Here is a 22,053-nt window from a genome sequence, read left to right on the forward strand (position 1 = left end):
AGGCAGAAGAATCGCTTGAACCCAGAAGGCAGAGGTTGCAGCGAACTAGGATTGCACCACTGTACCCCAGCCTGGGCGACAGAGCGAGTCTCCATCTAAAAAAAAAAAGAAAGAAAAAAGAAAAAAGAAAGAAAGAAAGAAGGAAAATTACCACAAACTTATCAACTTGAAACTATGTTTATTAGCTCACTATTGGTGTATGTCATAAGTCTAGCACAGTGTGGCCAGAATCTCTGCTTAAGTTCTCACAAGGCTGTATCAATATGTCAGCTGAGCTGCATTCTCATCTTAAGGTTCAGGGTCTTCTTCCGAGCTCATGTGGTTGTGTCAGAATTCAGTTCCTTGAGATTGTGGGACTGAGGTCCCTGCTTCATTGCTGGCTGTCAGCCTGGGAGTCTCTCTCTGCTACTAGAGGCCATTCCTATTATTTCTCTCATGGCCTCCTTCATTTTCAAGCCAGCAGCAATGTGTCAAGTACATCACACATCTCAAATCTCTTTAACTTCTTCCACCAGCCTGAGAAAAGTCTCCAATTTTAAGGGTTCATGTAACTAGACTAGGCTCACGTGTATACTCTCCCTATTTTGAGGTAAATTATAGCATATAAAAATCACAGGAGTGACATCTCATTATAGTCACAGGTTCTATGGATTATGGAATAGAATCTTGGGGAGTGGCAGTTTTATTTTTATTTTTTATTTATTTTGAGATGGGGTCTCGGTCTGTTGCCCAGGCTGGAGTACAGTGGTGAAATCTCAGCTTACTGCAACCTCCACCTCCCCAACTCAAGCCATTCTCCTGCCTCAGCCTCCTGAGTAGCTGGGATTAGATGCCCGCCACAACACCCCACTAATTTTTGTATTTTTGGTAGAGACGGGGTTTTACCATGTTGGCCAGGCTGGATTTGAGCTCTTGATCTCTAGTGATCCACCCGCCTCGGCCTCGCAAAGTGCTGGGATTACAGACATGAGCTACTGCACCTGTCTAGGAGTGGCATTTAGAATGATGCTTACCACAGTGGGTCTTTTAAGTGTTGTTGTTGTTGTTGTTTTTCTGCATTATAGCTTATAAAATAGAAACATGGACACTGGAGTCAAACTGCTTACATTCAAATTCTGGCTCCAATATTTACTAATAGTACAAACTTAGGGAAGTTGCTTAACCTCTCAGTTCCTCAATTTTCTTATCTGAAAAATGAGTAGTAAATAATAGTATGAGTTTTATTGAGTCATTTAACACTTTAAATGACCTAATGTGCCAGAAAATGACTTCGCACATTGTAAGCACTAAGTTGGTCTTTATTAATATTATTATTATTATTGATCTGATTATTACATATCCACTAATTCAGAGTTCAGATTACTACTCTCCTTGGAGCAAACCCATCACCTTATTTCTCTGGACCTTAGCTTCTCTGTAAATGTTAGTGTTATTTAACTGTCAAAAATATAATTTATATCTTAGTCTATTGGGCTATTATATAATATCATAAACTAAATGGCCTATAAACCAAGGCACTGGCAGATTTGATGTCTAGTGAGGGTCCTTTTCCTGGTTCATAGATAACACCTTCTAGATACGTCCTCACATAAAGGAAGGGGCAAGGAAGCTTTTATGAGGGCACTAATATAAGTCAGAATCTCTCTTACAAAGACATGCATGAGTACTCCACCTTCAGAACCTAATCATCTCTCAAAGGCCCCACCTCCTGATATCATTACATTGGGGATCAGCTTTCAACAGATGAATTTTGGGAGGATACAGATATTCAGGCCATAGAAATTTATAATGCAAAGGTACATTTTAAAGAAATTTAAGTGTCTCTAACTCAAAGGAAACACCAAAGGATTTGTTTACAAAAAAGAAAACTATGTTTAATTTATAGGTTTTTTGTTTTTGTTTTTGTTTTTAAAGCAAAGGAAACATAGCAGGTTGAGCGGCTTACATTATAAACTTGAGAACAGGAGTATAGGACCGTTTTTGGCATCATACCTATTTTTTTTTAATGGTCTTTAATTCCATGTTATGACTAAGAGAAAAAAGCGTGTGAAAAGATAGGGACAGGAAACTTAGGGAAGAACATAGAGGGTGAAAGGAGACTGCAGAAGGAAAGGCAGAAGGTATAATAGGAAAGGGCATAGAGAAGAAAAGAAAGAAACAGAGGCAAGAGGAGAGGAAAAACTACTTAGAGACAGAGAGGGAAGGTAAGGAGAAAGGGGAAAACGGTGGTAAAATTTATTGAGCACCAATTATGTGCCTGCCATCGCTAAGGAGCTCGGTTATCCCACCTCAGAACATCTCAGTGAAGTAGGTATTATTGTCACCACTTTACAAATGAGAAAACAGCTATTAAGTGAGTTTAACTTGTCCAAGGTCAATTGTGTTATATACAGAAGTTAGAACCCACATCTTTCCAGAGCTAATTACAATGTCCTTCTTCCATGTCCTTAAGGACTAATGGTGAGATAAAACATACTCTTCACGGCTTGTTGGTCCAGCCTCAGTGTTCCTGTCACACTGAGAAAAGAATTAGTCAGGCTTAGTTCAGGCTTTGGTGTTACTGTCTCTTAGCACTACCTAAGAATCTTAATTATTTGAGTCAGGACATTCAGATTTTAGTTAAATAGGATGCCCAAATGATTTATGCCTCAGCATAAGTCACTTGTCTGAGCTGCAGAATCCCCCTCTATAAAATGTATGCCTTGGACTAGACCACCTGCCAAATACTGAAAATCTATACTTATTAGCTGTCTGCACGTAGGCAAAGGCTGTAATGTGGATTGGAAAGAAGGTGAATTTTGTTGGTCTAGTTAGAAGCACTGTACAAAATCGTGCAGGTTGTTTGCTGTACAACCTTAGTAGGCAATATTCATACACATAGTCATAGGTCATGGCCCTGGCTCCAGGAAGCCAAAATAAGGACCAATGGGTAGAGGCCAAAAAAAAAAAAAAAAAAAAAAGGGGGGGAAATTGTGGCTCAATAGAAAAATAACAAACTCTGTTATATTCAGAATTACCTCTTAACATTGTGAAAACTTTACCTTTGGGAGTTTTTAGGCAGAGACCACATGATGTAGGAATTCTACCAACACATGAGAGTTTAGAGAGTACCTAAGTGCCATTCAGAACTGGATTTTTAATGTGATCAAAGCTAGCTGGGTGATCTTAAAATCAATAAGCCTTAATTTTCTGAGTCCTTATTATTATGGCCACAATAATAGTACCTACCTATATGGCTACTGAAGTAGGAGATTCTGTGTGTGTGTGTCTGTGTGTGTGTCTACATCTGACATCTCTGCATCTATCTTAGCACAATGTCCTGCACATGATAAAATCTCAAGAAATGTCAGCTTTCATTATCATTATTCTCTTTACAACTATGAAAGAATAAAGTTTCTAGCACAGCAGAACTTTGCTTTACCTCTGTAGGCATGGGGCTGCCACCAAGTTTGCAGGCAAAGAATGCTGGCACTCTCAAGGGATATCACTTTTCATTCTTAATTGTAAAGTAAACATATAACACAAAATCTGTTTCACGCTTAGAGCCAGAATTTGGTTAAAGGCCCGCCATAATCATAATTTAGAGATAATTTCTAAATTATCCTCTAACAAATCTATTTCTAAACTTTAAAAATGGAGCTTCTTTAGGGTCCAGTGTTAGCAAACAGAATCCCCACCATGACTCATAGAATTACACAGCATCTTTTTCAAACCTTTCACTCTAGTGGGGATATGTCCTCATTCAGAAATTAATTTAGCTAATTCAGCTTAAAAATTCAATTGTCAAAGCTTATTTCCTGTGGGAGTATCTTTTTTGTTGATAAAGGATGCACATGTACCTGAAAAAAAAAATGCGATTCTCTTCCTCAAGCTGTAAACATGCAGCTGTCAAAAGTAATCACTACATCAGAAAAACGGGGTAAGGAATAAAAGTATTTTTGGTTGATTCATAAGAAAAACAGCAAAGTAGTTTATATGCTTAATGAAAAAACAGACTGAGGAAGTGCTATGAAGCTTACATTTCTGCTCCATAAGTCACAGTCCTCAATGTGGCTCCATGCAAGCTAAAGTCATTCTTACCTACAGGACTTCACTTGCGTAATTTAATAAGACTCTGTCCTTGATTAAATTTGAGTCAGGCTTCTCTGGGTCCTACTCTCAATTAGGCCTTGACCTTAGGCTTTTTATTTGGTCTCGTTAGCCCAGTTTTAGCAAGAATCCTGCTGAGTCAGTTTATCAAAAATTTCTCTCCCTTGGTATCCGATCAAATTCCTTATCCCATACCCTTGATAATTTATCAGCTTGGCCTGCCTTCAACAAGAATCCTGCCAAGTCCCTTTAGCCAGAATTCCCCTTACCCTTGACGTTTTCTCTCAGTAATTTTCCATGCACTAACTGCCACCTCCACTCCACAGCTCTTTGGCTATACATCTTCACTTGTGCTTTTTGTATTCAGAGTTAAGACCAATCTCCCTCCCCTACTGCAAAATCTCCATTGCAGTGATTCCTCTTGAATAAACTCTTCCTTACAGTCATTAACAAATGTCATAAATATTTTCTATTTAACATATCCTTCCTATCTTACCTCCCACATTAATTTTCACTTCTTCCTCTTCTACACTTTATTTATTTACTTATTCAAAAATTCATTTCTTCAGCAAGAGTTTATTGAGCCACTTTTATATATGTAACTGCTTGGCCTGACGGGATTTACAACCTAGTAGGGATGCTAAAATGACATTAGGGCACGTTATTCTTCCTGAAAAATCTCTCCTAATTTTTCCAATCTATAGTGCCTTTTAGCTAAGGTTTTGATCTCATAGCATTTTATGTTATTTACCCCATGAGGGTAATTCTCATTTCCCACAATTAAGTTCCTTAAAGAAAGTAGCCCAGCTCAAGCAGCTACTACTCTCTATCACTGAGAAGTACCTGGCTACACTCCCTCCACCAACCTAAACTCACCATGTGTCTTTTTTTTTGTTTTTCTTTTTGAGACATGGTGTCACTCTGTCACCCAGCCGAGAGTGCAGTGATATGATCTCAGTTCACTGGGATCAAGTTCAAGCCATTCTCCCGCCTCAGTCTCCAGAGTAGCTGGGATTACAGGTACCCACCACCAGGCCCAGTAACTTTTTGTATTTTTAATAGAGATGGGGTTTTGCCATGTTGGCCAGGCGGTCTCGAACTCCTAACCTCAAGTGATCCATCTGTCTTGGCCTCCCAAAGTACTGGGATTATAAGCATGAGCCACTGAGTCAGGCCACTCTGTGCTCTTCATCCAAATCAAGCTGGTTTCCCTTTTTTTTTCTGAGGGACAACTTGTTCTGTTCTCTGTGTTCCCACTCAGATTTGTAGGGTTAGTGAAATCTTAATTATCATTCAAGACTCAGAAAAATCTTCCCAGGGAATGTTTTTTTTAGACTCAATTTTTCCCTCTCTAAATGCCTAGAGAAAGCCCTATAAATGGTTGCTGAATCTGAGAATACATACGATATCTATAACAGTGCTTTACTTGCTAATGCTACTTAGAGTGTATCATTTTGGTAATTATATTATTTGCCCATTAGTTCATATTTATGTTCTTTCCAACTAGACTGAAGGCCTCATCCAGACAAAAGATTTATCTTCATCCCCTCCTCACAGTGCCTGGCCCAGTGTTCAGTGTGGTAGCCACCAACAAACACAAATCAAATACTATTGAAATTCAATCAGTAGCCAGAGATCTGCAAAGTCATTTCAGGAAGCTTGCCTTAAAAATCTTTCAAGTACAGAACTTTTGTAGAATTATTATTCTTCAAAGGTACAAACGTGTCTCATTAATGCAGCAGATTTACTTTCAAAATCATTCTAATGTTTCAGATCTTTACCTGAGTCTGCCATCCTCTGCTGCAGCACCTCCTGGTATAATCTTCGTAATAAATATGCCAGGGTCATCTCCAATGTGGGGATTATCTGTCCCCCCAGCAATACTGAATCCCAGGCCAGAATTCCCCTGTAGAAACAAAAAGCAGGTATTAAATGACGTGTCTGTCACCTAAAACCTAGTTCCTCTTGCACTCTGCATTATCATGTTACTACTCAAATGGAAATCAGGTGACAACAGTCTTGTGTGCTAAACCATAAAGTGCATGGTTAGCAGTAAAAGGAAGGTCAGGAAGAACATTCAGGTTTATTCCTGCACTGTAAGAATGCAAGAGGCATTATATTTTTGCTTTTAAAAATGGCTTCCTTTATGCAGCAATTAAAATCACATTTATGAAGCAGGAAATAAAAACTTACAAATTGTGTAATATGAAAAAATATAAATAATCATTAGAGTGTCAATTGTAAAAATTATACATTCATGTGAAAAAGGAAGAAAAAAGTTACATGAAAGAATTTGATTTAATAGAACAGTGAACTTGGGTGTTTCATTTTCTTATTTCTGGTATTGTTGTTCTAATATCACTTATCTGTCAAATAAGTGTGTTTCTAAGTAACAGAAAACTTCCACTTCAGAAGACAGGGCCCTCTTCTAGAGTCATAATGCACGAGAGATACTTTTGAACAATAAACAGACTTTAATTTGCAATAACAATAGAAAAGACATGCAATAGTGTAGCAGCATATAAATCTGAGTAGTTTGCATTCTAATAAAGCCTTTACACTTACTGCTGTAGATTATAGTAACTGATATCCTGTGTGTGTGTGTATATATATGTATATACGTATACATATATACATATATCTCTTTATCTCTTTCTAAAGAGAGAGATATATATATGGATAGATATATATAAGGATATATATATGGATATATATCAGGATATATATGGATACATATAAATCTAAAGGATATATATGTATATCTTTCTAAAATTTGTACATAAGGCATAATTAAAAGTCCCCCCAAATCCACAAACCATATTATTTATTTCTCATTTCTAAAGTCTCCTTTAATCCCCATCTCCCATCTCCAGAGCTACATATGTTTTCATAGTTGTGTTGTAATTTTTTCCAAACCATATTATATTTTAAGCCCTTTCTGTATAACTAGGCAGTCTTTATAATTATTCATCTTAAATGGCTAGTCATGTTTCATCAAGGTCACATATCACTTATTTAACCAGTCCCTTATCACTGGATATTAAATTTCTCTACATATTCTTACAACAAATATAGCTTATTAATTTATGATCACTTGATTAATTTCCACTCTGAGGTAAAAAGAGATGAGGACTACGAATTCAGTAGTTATTTCAGAGAAATTAATCAGGGCACTTGATTAGTCAGAAAGGTTCAATGTCAAGATAAGATCAGCTATAACTTGATAGCTATACCACTGCAAATGTCAAGGTAATGTTTAGCATTTTTTATTGACTGAATTAATAAAACTGAGTTCCAGAGGGTTGTTTTTGCAATTGTATATTTCTTATATATGTTGAAAGGGTGAAATGAATAATTCAGCTATGGCAACTAAAATCCCATGTCTTTATACTTCTGATGTCTTCTCTAATTCTGTTTGCTCTTTGAAACAGTCTAGTGTTCACTGAACAGAGTTATTACTTATTAGTAGTCATATAATCATGAATTTATTTAAAAGTTATTAAACACCACCTCTGTACCTGGCACTAGAGTAAGCCCTGGAGCTACAGGAGTAAATATGTCAGTTTATAAGGTACATGAAGGGGAAATGCAGAGTGAAGGAGTGAGTAAGAGAACCAAACACAGTGACTTGGTGACATAGAGAAGAACATTTTGACATAGGGGGAAGAACTTGTGTAAAAGCCCTTAGGTGAGAAAGGGTATGCCACACCAAGGAACAGACAATAAAGTTGGAACAAAGAAAGCAAGAAGAATTGGATAGATGTACCTTAATCATGAAATTTACCAGAGCAGAGTATACGAGAAATCATTTTGGATTTTAAATACTTATTGACACCAAATGACTGTGTTAGTATTGGTTGAGCATTTCCTATGCAACTGACTCTAAACTAAGACTGCAGAGGTTAAGGCCAGATGGTTTCTGCCTTCACGGATATTCAAAGCATAGCAAAAAAAGCAATGATACTGTGGCATCCAGTGATCAGTACATTTCACGTACTGTATAACCTCAACTGCATTGTCAAGTATGTAGCCATGGAGGTAGTGTTTAGGGGACTTAATGAGGCAGTTCTCTAAGATTCAGAGGTTTGGGAAAGAAAAAATGGGAGGATGAGTATTTTCAATGTAATTTGGGTCAAGCTCTAAGTATATCAACTAGAGTGTATTGGTCTCACTATAGTTAGCATCTCAGGGATAATAATTTCTTGATTAAGGAGAGTAGGGAAAGAGGCAAGCAGGGATTGGGTGATACCCAAACACTTTCTCCTGATACTGTCAACGTGTTTGGAGAGGGTACTCAAAACTTTGTCATGTGAGAAATATATTTGTGATCTAACTCTTAACCTTGTCAACTTTATTTCCAGCTTCACCCTTTACCCCCCAGGAATACTGAAGTGAACTGCAGGTTCTTTACTGCACAGACCTCACTATAATTCATCTCTTGACATTTATTTATGCTGTTTTCTCTATCAGAAACTTCACATCTCCTCCTTGACTAGTTCATTTCTTCTCATTTTTGAAGATGTGGCTCAGACGGTGTCTGCTCAAGTTAATACTAAATTATCACTCAACCCTTCTTTAGATAGATCACATTTCTGTGTTTTTGTAGGTTTTTATGCTTACTTATGTTATGCATTGTGTTATTTTGTAGTTGTCTGTTTCTGAGTCTATCTTTCCTCTAAACTGGGCTTGTAGAAGGCAGGAACTGCGTAGTATTCATCTTTGTTTTTTTGGAGCCTTGTCTAGCACATAGTATTGGCAATAAATACTTGATGAAGGAATTAACAGAAAAAACAAACCTACTGAGAATGTTTATGCCCTAACGGGAAGACTCAAAAAGGACACAATAGAAATCTGCAATGTGTTAAGGAATATAATATGGAAGTAGAAGCCATTTGCTCTATGTCATCACAAAAATAAAAAAGCAGAAAGCTCAGGCATTCAAACTGTGGTACAGCTAAAGGCTGACTGATACAATAGAACTGTTCAGATTGGAGATGCACTACTCTGTAAGGGATAGAGAGTCCTTCACTCAAGAGGTGTTTGGCTAGTCACTGGGCATGAGGGACCCAGGCATTTATTGAAAGGTTAAACTGTATGATTTTTAAAGAATTCTCTTGGGACTCTGGCTAGATATAGGAAATCTGCTTTTGCCAAAAGAGAAAAGGGGATGTTTTAGGGACATTTAGTGGGGGAAGTATATCACTGTCAAAGTCTTGAAACTTTATAAATCAATATATCTTTGAAATAAAAGCTTTGGCAGCAACCTAGAAACATTTAACCACTGTTTTTCTTTTGAATTGACTACAATATGGAGAAAACTGTGGCTCTGGCTTTTTCTAATATACATTCCCCTGTCCCCAGACCCAATCTGAGGAAAATAATGAATATATTTAGGAAATTCACAATGGAAACTAGGTAGGTAGAGACAGAATGTAACTTGCACTATGGTTCTCATCCCAAAGCATCCCTGAAAGCTTTTGTGTTTCAGTTAAAACTAGTCTATCGGCTGGGTCCAGCCAGTCATCATGGTTCTTTACTAGAGATTCATCTTAATTCAGCTAAGGAAATGATTTAAAGAGCTTTCACCTCCCTTTATTGTTCTCTTCCAGCCTTCCCTTTTAAGTTTGCTACCAGCCACAGCATTTAGCAGAGAGAGGGACAGATGCAAAACTGTCAGTGAAATTGCGGCCTGCTGCTCTCTATGGCTGAATCACTTCAATCCCCTGACAATTGTCCCAGAGCCTGCCAGCTGCAGGGACAGATCTCAGCTCCTCTCTTCTCTGAGCAGCAATCTCTCCATGTGAACAGGCAGACCCCTGGTTGACACTCTTAGATGCTGAAAATTGTGACTAATTAACCGAGTGTTGATCTCCGATGCAGTCAATGGAAACTTTGAGGTGCCATGCTGGTAAGGGCAGACCCTGTAAAGGGTTCTGGGTGGGCTGCTGTGTCCTTGCAGTTGGGCACATTCCATGACAGATGAATGTCACTGACATGGACCATTCTTTCTCCTAATTTGCTGACTCTTCCCCATGAGCACAAACCCATTTTCTAGCCAAATGACACTTCTTGTTTCATGTACTGCACACCGTCTCCTCTCAGAGAGAGAATCCACAAAATGGAAAGACATTTTACAAATATGATAAATACAATGTCTCTAGGAAAGTCCCACTTTTATTAAAAGTTTATTTCCCAAATGAAAATTACTCTCAAAATGGGGTTATATATAATAAAAAAGAGGAAAATAAGTAGTAATATTATAATCACATTCATTTATATATAATGTTCTACCGACAAGGAATTTTTTTGATTTTTAGAATTTTTCTACTTTAAAATACTGTTTGACCTGATCATTCGAATCTAGGATTTTATCTTAAAGAAATAATCAGAGAAACATGAAAAGATTTGTGTTCAAGGCTTGCTGCATTATTTTTCTAATGTTAAAAAAACACAACTGAAAACTGACTTCCATATAATGGAGAAATGGTTAAAATATTGTGGTACATTTATCTGAATGTGGGGATAGTTTGGAGTCATTACAATTGTAGTGCTTTTGAATAATAAAGACATGGAATTAGCCCAGGTGCCCATCAATGGTGGACTAAAAGAAAATGTGGTACATATATACCATGGAATACTACACAGCCATAAAAAAGAATAAAATCATATCCTTTGCAGCAATATGGATGCAGCTGGAGGCCATTATCCTAAGTAATGCAGAAACAGAAAACCAAACACTGCATATTCTCACTTATAAATGGGAGCTAAACATCGGGTACACATGAACATAAAGATGAGGACAATAGATCCTGAGAAATACAAAAGGGAAAAAGGAGGGAAGGGGAAAAAGGTTAAAAAACTACCTATCTGGTACTATGCTCACTTTTTAGGTGATAGGTTCAATTGTACTCCAAACCTCAGCACCATGCGATATAACTTTTTAATAAACCCCCAGAATCTAAAAGTTAAAAGTAAAAAATAAAATAAAATTTCAGGGCTGTTAATAAAAATGGAAAATGTTGATTATATAAATGTGAGAAAAGAGTGACATTTTAACTACAGTATGATTGCCACTGAAGACATTTAAAGTGACTTAACTTTAACAAGAAAATTATTAACTTTAATTAATAATAGTAAAATTGCTTAAATAATTTAAACTACCTAAGAAGGGGATTTTAAAAAAATTATGAAGCCCCTAGTAAAATACTAAAAGTATTATTAAGGGAACTAACATTTATTGCATGTTTATTCTATGCTAAACACTAATCCATGCTTCTTATAATTTCCTATGTGGTAGAGTAGATTGCATTATTCTCTTTTTATATATTAAACTGAAAAACAAACAACAAGCAAACAAACAAAGGAAAAAACTGAGGCTGAGAGGAGTGAAGTAACTTACTTAAAGACTTAAAGCAAGTAAATAGTGAATTCAGATTTAAAAGCAGATTTGTCAGACTTCAATTACTATTTGCTTTCCATTATATCACACTGTCTCTTCTGAGTTCAAAAACTAATTCAATGATAGGGAAGTAATATAAATTTTAGTTATAAGGAAACACTTCACTGGATTTTTGGAAAAGATTTAAACTTCTATCAGTATTGTGAAAATATTTCAAAACATTTCTAAGAAAGTGGTATGGTTTAGTGGAAAAACATAGATCTGGGTCGTTTTAACCTGGGTTTGGACACTGGCTCTGCCACTGATATCTTTGTGGCATTGGATAAATTTCAAAACTAGACTTTGAGTCTAGTTTTGTCATCTGTCAAACGGAGATAATGAGATGAATACAAATGACACAGGCACCAGTGGAGTGCTGAGCACAGCACATGGGTGATGATCAAGCAATGTTAGTTCAATCACTTTGGTTTGATGCACAGCACTGTTTAAAGGGGTCCTTACGAGTTTGAGGACAGTCAGGGAGAACAGATGTCAGACAATGTATTCTCACTTATTTCTTACTTAATTCACGCCTTACTTATTTCTTACTTAATTCACGCCTTACTTATTGACCCAACAAGTATGGATTAATGCATTTTAACCTACACTGATAATATATGTTACTTTTCTTCATTAAAACAAAACTTAGCTAGAAATACTAAATTTGGGGGAAAGATTAGGTTATAGTATTGAAACCTTAGATAAAAAACAGCTAGATTAAAAAAAGACTTAAACAATGTTCTTTTAACATTTTAATACCCATGTTCTATTTGATAATATTGAAATGGTATATTCCTCTCACTACCCGCAAGATTCCTGTATGCTTCTCTTAACCTAGGAACACCTATCTGTTCCTTTTGCTACTTGTCAGCCATGATCAATATTCAAGTTTACCTTCGCATATTTGCTCCAGCAAAGACACTTATTTTAATTTAATATAGTTTATACTACGAAACAATATATGTTGTTTTCAAATATAGTATACATCAGCCCCTAATCTGTAAATTTCTGATATGCACTCTGAAAATTACTAGTCTACCACTTGAACATTGGCCAATTAAGATAATAGAATAGCGAATAATATCAGTAGGTAGAATAAAGATATCAAAAAAGATTGAAACAGGTAATAAGAAGTTAAAATAAAGAACTATGTAGGCTACATGCCAGAAGAAAAAAATGTCACTTGATAGAAAGGTCTGTTGGTTGGCAAATAATCTTCCAAATTGTCCCAGAAGTCATTTTACTTTGAACAGTAAATCTGGAGTGGCACAGAGAATAAAAAGGTGTCTTTTTCATACACATTACTTGTTAAAATTATTTAAAGTCTTTCTCACATCCACTTTCTGTCTCATGTTACAATATCTAAAGATGAACAGCCCCAGGTCTATCACTAGGATGTAAAGTTGAGAAAATAATGCAGACATTTCTAACTACCATTGCTAAATAGAGATTTTTTTCCTCAAATTTTTTATTTAGTTTTAAAATGCTATCTAATAATGTATGTGTCCTGGAACAAAGTGCTTAGTCCAGGAATAAGAAAAGCCTTTTTCACAATTATACAATCTCCAGGAATTGCATTTACGATGCCCCATAGTTTGTTCTATTAAATTGTATTTTTCTGGAAGCTGCTGGGTAGAAAAGCCATCAGAAGAATGCTTCATTTGGGGATTGGTAAATGTTTACATAAAAATGCTTTAACAAGATGGGGGATGGTATAAAGGAAGCAGTTTAATAAATAGGCCAAGAGAGAATGCCAGATTACTGTAGACCAAAGAACTCCTGAGAAGAAAGAAAAGTGAACACAGAGAAAGTAGATTATTATCTCTGTGTGTGTGTGTGTGTGTGTGTGTGTGTGTGTGTGTGAGAGAGAGAGAGAGAGTTTTAGCCTTAGGGAAGATATGTGGCAGTATCGAAAGAGAAGGAGACAAAGCAGAGGAAAGATTTTGGAGGATGGCAGGGAGGGGACTCAAGCATATCTTTAGTCTAAAGGAAAGAAGCCCCTGGGAAAGGGAGATTGAAGGTACAGGAGAGAAGGGAGCACACAAAGAAACATAATCTTGAAGGAGGAGTGAGAATGGGGCCCAGAGTTCAGACTCTTTGAGTACTCCTGTAGGTACTACTTAATTGCATGTGGTATAGCCACAAAATAAAATAGTATTGTATAAGTTTATTTGCTGACATGAAAAGATCTTTATAAAATAGTTGTAGATAAAGTAAGAGACAATTAAGGATTTAAACTTTGACCTCACTTTACAATATGTATGAATTTAAAAAGTTTGGGAGTATGCTCATTAATTTATTAATAGTGGTTCTCACTGACTATCAGCATTGTAGATATTTTTCTCTTGTCACTTTGAGCAGCTCCATCTTTAATTTTTTCTTATAAATATATCTTGCAATGAGCGCATATGCACGTATACACACACACACACACACACACACACACATTACACTTATACAACATGTGTAACATTAGAACAAATAAGTTCGCTTTTGACACAGCATAACTCAGCCATGGGTTGGGGGAGGAATACTTTACTCTCTGACATAAGAATAACTGAGTTCTACAGGTAAGTTATAGTATTATTTTAAGGTGGAAGAGATTAAAGGTCATTTTAAGGTAGAGGAAAGGGAGGCTGAAGGAAGTCTTAACTGATTAGATGTCTTTACTCTTTATATTTAGAAGTCAGGACATCAGAGGGAAAGGTCTAGAATGAAGTTGAGGATTTAAGTAAAGCTGTAAGTGGTTGGAACTGCAGCTTTGAGGCAAGAGAGAGACACCTAGGGATCAGCTGGAGTCTGCTAAGCAGTACCATGGTGGGATGCCATCAGCGTGTTATAGGATTTTCTCCCACAGAGCTTAGTAATCTTGAACAGTGAAAGGGATGATTTGGTTGCTTTAGGGCTGAGGCTTGGGGAAAAAATACGGTTTACTTTGTAAGTGATGAGTAATATGTTAGAAAGGATAGGAAAATATGAGATGCAAGGAGGATACTCTTTGACTGGAAGAACAGAAGAGGGTGACAAGATGGAGATACAATGGATAGCTTTATGGAGAGCAGGAGATGGAAGAGGGAGCAGCAGGCTGTGGATATTGGCAGATTTCAGGGTTCAAGATTTTAGAGATAAAGCAGCACTCAGTGTTAGTCATATGAGTATAGTAAAGGTCAAGTTATAAGAGTGTATTGAAGTGATGATCAAGTCAGAGTATTTTGTAGCTGACACTGAAGTTTCCCAGTAAGATAGCAGGAGATTTAAAAAACAAAAAGATAGTAAAGACAGAAAAAATGGTTAACATTTTTCATTGAAACTGAGGAAAGACCTAGGGTAGAAGGAGAGAACAATAAGAAGAGGAGTATGATGTGAGGTAGTGTGGCAGTTAAGTATTCTAGGTAGAGGAACAAGATTTGCTAAAGCCTAAGGAAAAGAGAGAGCTTGACTTGTTCAAGAAACTAAAATGGGACCAGAATAGCTATGCAGTGGTAAGAAAAGGAAGGACAAGATGAGGTAGGAGAGGGTAGCAGGGGGTCATACACTTGGGACACAGTAGGTTTTGGGGTCATAAAAGGCTTAAAACAGGGGAATTACATTATCTGATCTAGTTTAAGATTATGCTTTTTATTGTGTACAAACTTATTGGAGAGTGCTGAAGGGGAGAACAGAGAGGCAACTTGCTGTAGTCCAGGTCAGAAATTGATGGCATCTGAACTAGGCTGATAGCAATGGAAATGGCAATATTTGAGGCATGATTGAAAGGTAGAAATGACAGGACTTACTGATGGCTAGAACATGAAAGGGTGGAAAAGAGGAGAATCAAAGATGACGTGACGCATAGCTGGAGAGGGATGATGTACATGAGATGAGAAGACTGTGGTGAGGATGGGGAAGCCAGTTTGGGAGATGTAAATCAAGACTTAGGCTTGGGTCTTTTTCAGTTTGAGAAATATGTTAGTGTTAACGGAGAAAATGAAAAAAAATACTGACATCATCAGAAAAAAATAATAGGTAACACTCATTTAGTGCTTTCTATACATCAGATGCTGTGCTAGACCTTACAATTGCCTACTTAAGGAAGTCAAGATGCTGGTCAGAAAATAGGGTGGGTTATTGCAAGAATATCAGGAAAGCATTCTAAGCAAAGTTATCTACTTTGTTCCCCACAACTCTGTAAGGGTATATGAGAAAGTTTTCTGAGTGACAGACCTAGGATTACGGGCTTTCCTGGAGAAACTAGGTTATCTGAGTAAGGAGCGATATGACAAATGTGATGCTTTACCATGATTAATTCAAGGGCATTGTGTGTTTAGAATGCTGAATTTCGAATAGGCTGGGTGGATTGAGTCAGAAAGCAAAGAGAGCAATATGGGATCAAATATAATATTTAAGCTGTGAATTCTTAAGATCTGATCTAAGATGTTGTCAATGATACTCCAACTACAAAATTTCTAAGTAACATCAGTCTTGTGTCCTGTAACACGATGTATCCGAAATGCCACTGGCCGCAAATATGTACTTCTCATTAACTCTCAACATAATTTCTTAATTTGTTGATCATTTTTCCAGTGTAAGCTGGTAATAATGGAGTGAGTCCCTCTTTTGTAGTCCCATCAAATCTTCTACTTCTAATGACATCTCTGCTTGTGTTCTGGAAAGGATTAAAGCAGAGACATCTGTTTAGAGTGGTTTGTGTAGTTGAAAATAAGAAAGAAACAAGAATGCTCATCAATTCTTATTACCACAGCAAGAAATCTGATAGTCATCCTTGACTCCTGCCTCCCCATCGGTCCCTATATTTTATTAAAACTCAAATCTTGTTGATTCTACCCCTAAAATACCCCTCAAATCCATCCAGCTCCTCTTGCCTTCTACCATCACTGTCTAGTTTAGAACATCTTTAGTTCTCCTCATTGGTTTTCTGGCTTCCACACCTGACTCACTTCACTCCTTCCTTCACATGCTAGGATGTGCTCAAAACAACAAATCTCAAACTCTAATGCCTATGAAGGCAGAAAACACATATAGGAGGGTGAAGTAATCCCAGGAGAGGTAAAACAACAGAGCAAGAATGTGAGTAAGTGATAACTGATCTTCATGTTGGAAACAAAATAGAAGTGTGGGTTGAGAACATATCTCATCTATAGGGATAAGCTGCCATTCAGCTTTTATGGGTTACTGCCTCTCTGAAATGGGGTCCTCTTATTGGATGATTGTCTTACCCTCCACACACCCCAGAGAAGCCAGGAATCAAATTTCCTTAAGTAAAATCTCAATTTTTAAATGTCAGAAAATTATTGAATATCAATAAATACATATTAGGTTGTGGTAGTCCAAGTCCTCTGAGAAGCAGATGTCAAGACAGGATTAAATGTACAAATTTTATGAGAGGAAATGCTTGTGAGGGAAAATGGGGAAACATCCAGAAAAGGTTAGAAGAGTCATTAGATCACCATGCAAGTCCGATCCCAAAGAGGAGGAGAGAAAGAAGGAAGATAGGTTGGAAGTATCCTTCATTGTTTTTCTCTGAGTCCATCAGAGAAGCCCCTTTCCTCCCAGAAAATGCCCCGCCTTAGTAGCCCTGCAGCACTAGGTCACCGGCTCAGAGGAGCCGTTGGGGCAAACTCAAGAATAGATTCAGATTATAGAGCTTAGCAGCTGGGTTCCAGGTGAATTATGCTCCCTGTAGTTGGCAGTCTGTGAAGCACATCCTCATGACTGCCCCATAGGCTAACATTGTGAAGAGAAAACACATCTGCAAGCCAGAGATGTAGTCTGACCGTCATCATTTTGTAAACTGCTCACCATTCAGTGAACTAACTTGTACTTTCTTCTGTGTAGCTTTATATATCCCGTGGAACACATAAAGAAAAGTGTTTGACACAGAGTAACTCCTCACTTTCCCCTTCATTTTCCTCCTCTATACAATTCTGTAACTGATTTACAATTCATTACTGCACACAGCACATTGTTTTGTATTTGTTTATATATTTATTTTTCCTATTCTATTGTGAGAATCAATGCAAAATATCAAAACCTAATTATTCATTTTCCATGCCAGAATTGCATAGCATCTGTATATGAACAGTGCTGAATAAATCCCTGTATAAACTGAATTGAACGGAACTATTTTCTATTCTGCAATTCTTATTGTTTTTGCTGTTGAATTTCTATTCAAATATCAAACTCCACCTCAACTGCTATCTCTGATGTTTTCTCCAAATGCTTCAGGCAGATGTGATGACCCTTCCTTCTGGGCTTCCGTAAAACTTCATTCACAACGTGAGGGGATCACCATTCATATTGTGTCTCTCTTTCTCTAGATCCTCAGCACCTAGAGGGCAGGGGCCCCACTGTATTTGCAATTGTATTTCTCTCTCTGAATCTAATGCCCATTGACAGCAAATGCTCAGTAAATGTTTGATGAGTTAAGCTAAACTGAAGAATAATCCAAAACATTTGTATGATTGAGCTAATAAGGAAGGGTCAGGTGAAGGGGTTTACTTTAAGTTTTAACGTAGGAAGGCTAAACTTTGAATCACCTAATTAATTCTGCATTTGTTTCTTTGAGAATCTGCTATCTGTTCAACATTGTGTCAAATTCTGCAAACCAAATAAAAGACGTACAGTTCTTGTTCTCCAGGAGCTTACAGTCTAGTTGGGGAGATGTGCCATATACATAGGGAATAGCACGAGTATGGCACAATATTTCACATTTCCCATTGACTCCTCTCTCCCTGGGTTCTCTTATCCATCATTTACCAAGTTTTATTGATTCTATCACTTGAGTAACTCTTGTTTTCATCCTTTTATTTCTATTTCCACTGCCTCTATTTCCTCATTTTCTATTGACCAGGATATCACAAATTCCAAGCATCTGAGAATGACTTTTTTTTTAACTACTTTTTTTTTTTTTTTTTCCTTTTTGAGAGGGAGTCTCGCTCTGTTCCAGGCTGAAGTGCAGTGGCACAGTCTCTGCTCACTGCAAGCTCCGCCTCCCGGGTTCACGCCATTCTCCTGCCTCAGTCTCCCGAGTAGCTGGGACTACAGGCACCTGCCACCACGCCCAGTTAATTTTTATATTTTTAGTAGAGACGGGGTTTAGCCGTGTTATCTGGGATGGTCTCTCTCTCTTGACCTCGTGATCCTTCCGCCTCGGCCTCCCAAAGTGCTGGGATTACAGACATGAGCCACCGCACCCGGCCTTCCCGCCCCCCCCCCCTTTTATGACTACCACTTTTCATTCCAGAAGTATAATTTTCTCATTTTCTCTCAAATCAGTTTAGATGTTCCTGCTGATTTTTGTTTCTATTCCAAATCTTTAAAAACTTCTAAATGTTGAATAAAATAATATCTTTTTGCTTTTTTTTACTCTTTATTGAACCATGAGGGTTGTTTTTTTTTTGTTTTTTTTTTTTTTTGGCAGATAACTAGAGATTTTTTTCTGGTGGTGTGCACTTATTATTTCTTCTAGTATTTCCTGGCAACACTGTAGGTTCTCATTTGCTACAGCCATAAATTTGTATTCCTTTAAAATAACTTCCCTTTAAAACGGTAACATGTGATTAACCAACTGTACCTCTGACTTAACAAGCCTTTAAAACTTACCCTTTCCTTTACCAACCTTGACGAGGTAAGAGGGATGGAAATGGACACCTGCTGTCATCTATTAGGTGCTACTCCCTTGGAATGGATAAAGAAAACAAGCTCTGTAATCATTTCTGCTGTGTTCAGATTCTAGCTTTACTATTTCTTGGCTTGTGACCCTGAACAATTCTCTTAAGTTTTGTGAACTATAGCTTCTTCACCAGAACAAAAAGAATAATAATATCTTTTGGATTGGTTATAAACTAGTAGCATTCAAAGTATCTTCAAGATCAAATAATAATAATATGTTATTTGTCTTTTTCACTGTGTTCACCTGCGTGCTGATGATACAAAAGCAATGGCAGATAAAACTGTTGGTGCCTTAGTACAAATCTACATAGTGGTGTCGAAGTATGCTAGTAAGCATAGAGTTCTTCACTCCCATATACTCACACAAAAAATTAATTTTACTTAAGAATATCTTTGACGAGGCATTAAAAATGATTAATTTTCTTAAATATTGACCTTTGAGTCCATAACTTTATAATATTCTATGTGATGCAGTGAGATATATACATAAAACACTTCAATTGTATATTGCACGTGGTTTTCTACAGGAAAATAAAAATACTGTGCAATTATTTCAGTTGCAAGCTAAACTAACCACATATTTACTGAACATCAGTTTTACTTAAAAGAATGACTGATATACAAACTGGTTATTCAGTTTTGGGTATTTCGCAAAACATTCCTGAAAACTTAATAAAGTGAGATTTTTGTTTTAAGGAAAATAATTGCCAATATTTGTGGTCAATAGCAAAATTTGAATTTTCAAACAAACATTAGAATTTGGAAACTTTGTATTCACCACCAATGAGCCAACAAGCTTTCTGACTTAAACATTTTTTTTCTGATAGGATGGGTGATAATATTGACAAATACAATTTTTTGATATTATATAGTGAAGTGTGTCAACATTTGGAGAATCTGCACAGCTTGGTGAATCAATAAATCAATAATTTTCAATTAACCAATACATATTATACAAATACATGAGTAAAAGGTTCATTTAAAGTGCAAGATAGATGAAAGAATTTTAATGTAATGGTTAAAAAAAAGTTCAATGATACAGTTTCAGATTCCACATAGAAGCTAAACTTTAAAGAACTACCATTTGTCAAGTTTTAATGTGGTATCAAAGAATATCCACAGTTATCTGAATAGGCTCTGAAAACATTCTGTCTTTCTCCATTCACAGAAGAGTGAAAAAAAAGGCCTATAAAGATATGAGAATCCAGCTATATTAAATTAAGCCAGACATTAAAAAGATTTGGAAAATGTAAAACAATGCCCTTCTACTTGCTACTCTTTTTGGCTTTAAAAAATAAAACTAGTTTTAATTTTTTAAAATTACATTAATATTTAATGGGTTTATTATTATTTATAAATAATTACATTTAAAAATTTTCAGTTTTAATTTCTAATATGGCAAATATTGTAGACAGAATACACATAAACTGTAGGAACTCTTCATGAATTTTAAGTGTTAAAAGGATTTTGAGACCAAAATGTTTAAGAACTGTTTTTGTAAATATTTTATTACATAATTCTGATAAAACATTTAACTTGATACACTGGAAGGGCTCAGTAAATGTTAGTAAGCTTATTTACACCAAGGGCTCTAGATAGTATTAGCCAGTATTAAAATTTCTTGAAATCACCCTTGACTATGATCCATTTTTCTTAATTTGAAAGTGAATTCAAGGAGCTGAGTCAGCAGAGTGCTTGAGGAGGGGAGAATGGAGGTGGATCTATCATAGTTGAATGCTTATAAATTAATAATACTATTCACCACCTCAGAACATGCTATAAGGAACCAACCCCTAAAGAGAAAAGATTTTTCAATATGATATGTTTTTCCGCAGCTGCATGGCTATTTTAAAAGCATGAACCCAGGTTTCCTAGTCCCTCATGCCTAGTATGACTTCACATTCTTTTTATTTATTTATTTATTTATTTATTTATTTATTTACTTACTTATTTATTTTTTTGAGACAGGCTGGAGTGCAGTGGCACGATCTCTGCTAACTACAACTTCTTTCATGTCAGCTTCCCAAGTAGACGGGAGTATAGGCACATACCACCAAGCCTGGCTAATTAATTTTTTCCATTTTTTTACTTTTTGTAGAGACAGGGTTTTGCTATGTTGCCCAGCCTAATCTCAAACTCCTGAGCTCAAGCCATTAGGCCACCTCAGCTTCCCAAAATACTGGAATTACAGGAGTGAGCCACCTCACCTGGGCTGACTTCACATTCTTGTACCAACTATGCTATTAGTTACAGGCTTCTTATAGCTATGCTGAGTCTACAGTTTTATATTCCATTTGATAAATGCAAGGTCCATTGGCAGTGGTAAGCATTTCAAAGACCCAACATTTTGTTTTAGGCAAATTTATTTGTAGAGTCTATTTCCTTACTAAAAGACATCCTGTGTAAATGTCAACGCTATGTTAAGATTAGCAATTCTTTGACCCAATAATCCAAACTCCCCTCAGCCCACCATTGTTACTGGGCTCAAAATCTATTCATTAGTATTCAGACAGTTCTAACTTCAGAGTGCTGCCCACAAAACCTCGACCCAGGAAAAAGAAATATTTTCTGGAAGCAAGTGAGTTCACTGTTCCATCACAGGTATATGCTGGGAGAGGGGAGGTGGAAGTAGGCGAAGGCTGGATTGTGTGCACTCCATTCCCCTTAGGAGTATATTTGCTTTCTTTTCAACCCTGAGCATTTTGGTTAATATCTAAATCCTTTAGTTTTGTAGGGGACAAAAAAATTTTAAGTCATGAACACCTGTCTCCTCTTTGACTTTTTGTGTCTGTCTTCTTCCCCCTTACTAGACTGCAATCATCATGTCCCCTTTTATGGTCCCCCAACATTTCAGG

The 22,053-nt window shown here is 36.7% G+C and overlaps 1 protein-coding gene across 13 annotated transcripts in view; it reads right to left on the reverse strand.

Moving 5' to 3' along the window:
* Positions 1–22,053, reverse strand: part of DLG2 (discs large MAGUK scaffold protein 2) — a 2,228,225-nt gene that overhangs the window by 632,880 nt on the left and 1,573,292 nt on the right. For all 13 annotated transcript variants that reach the window (XM_077964104.1, XM_077964105.1, XM_015115421.3 and 10 more), the window contains one exon: positions 5,871–5,995. In XM_077964104.1, the coding sequence (XP_077820230.1) occupies positions 5,871–5,995 (125 nt within the window). The remainder of the gene's footprint in view (positions 1–5,870; positions 5,996–22,053) is intronic.

The sequence above is a fragment of the Macaca mulatta genome, chromosome 14 (assembly GCF_049350105.2).
Source record: "Macaca mulatta isolate MMU2019108-1 chromosome 14, T2T-MMU8v2.0, whole genome shotgun sequence".
NCBI classification, from domain to species: Eukaryota; Metazoa; Chordata; class Mammalia; order Primates; family Cercopithecidae; genus Macaca; species Macaca mulatta.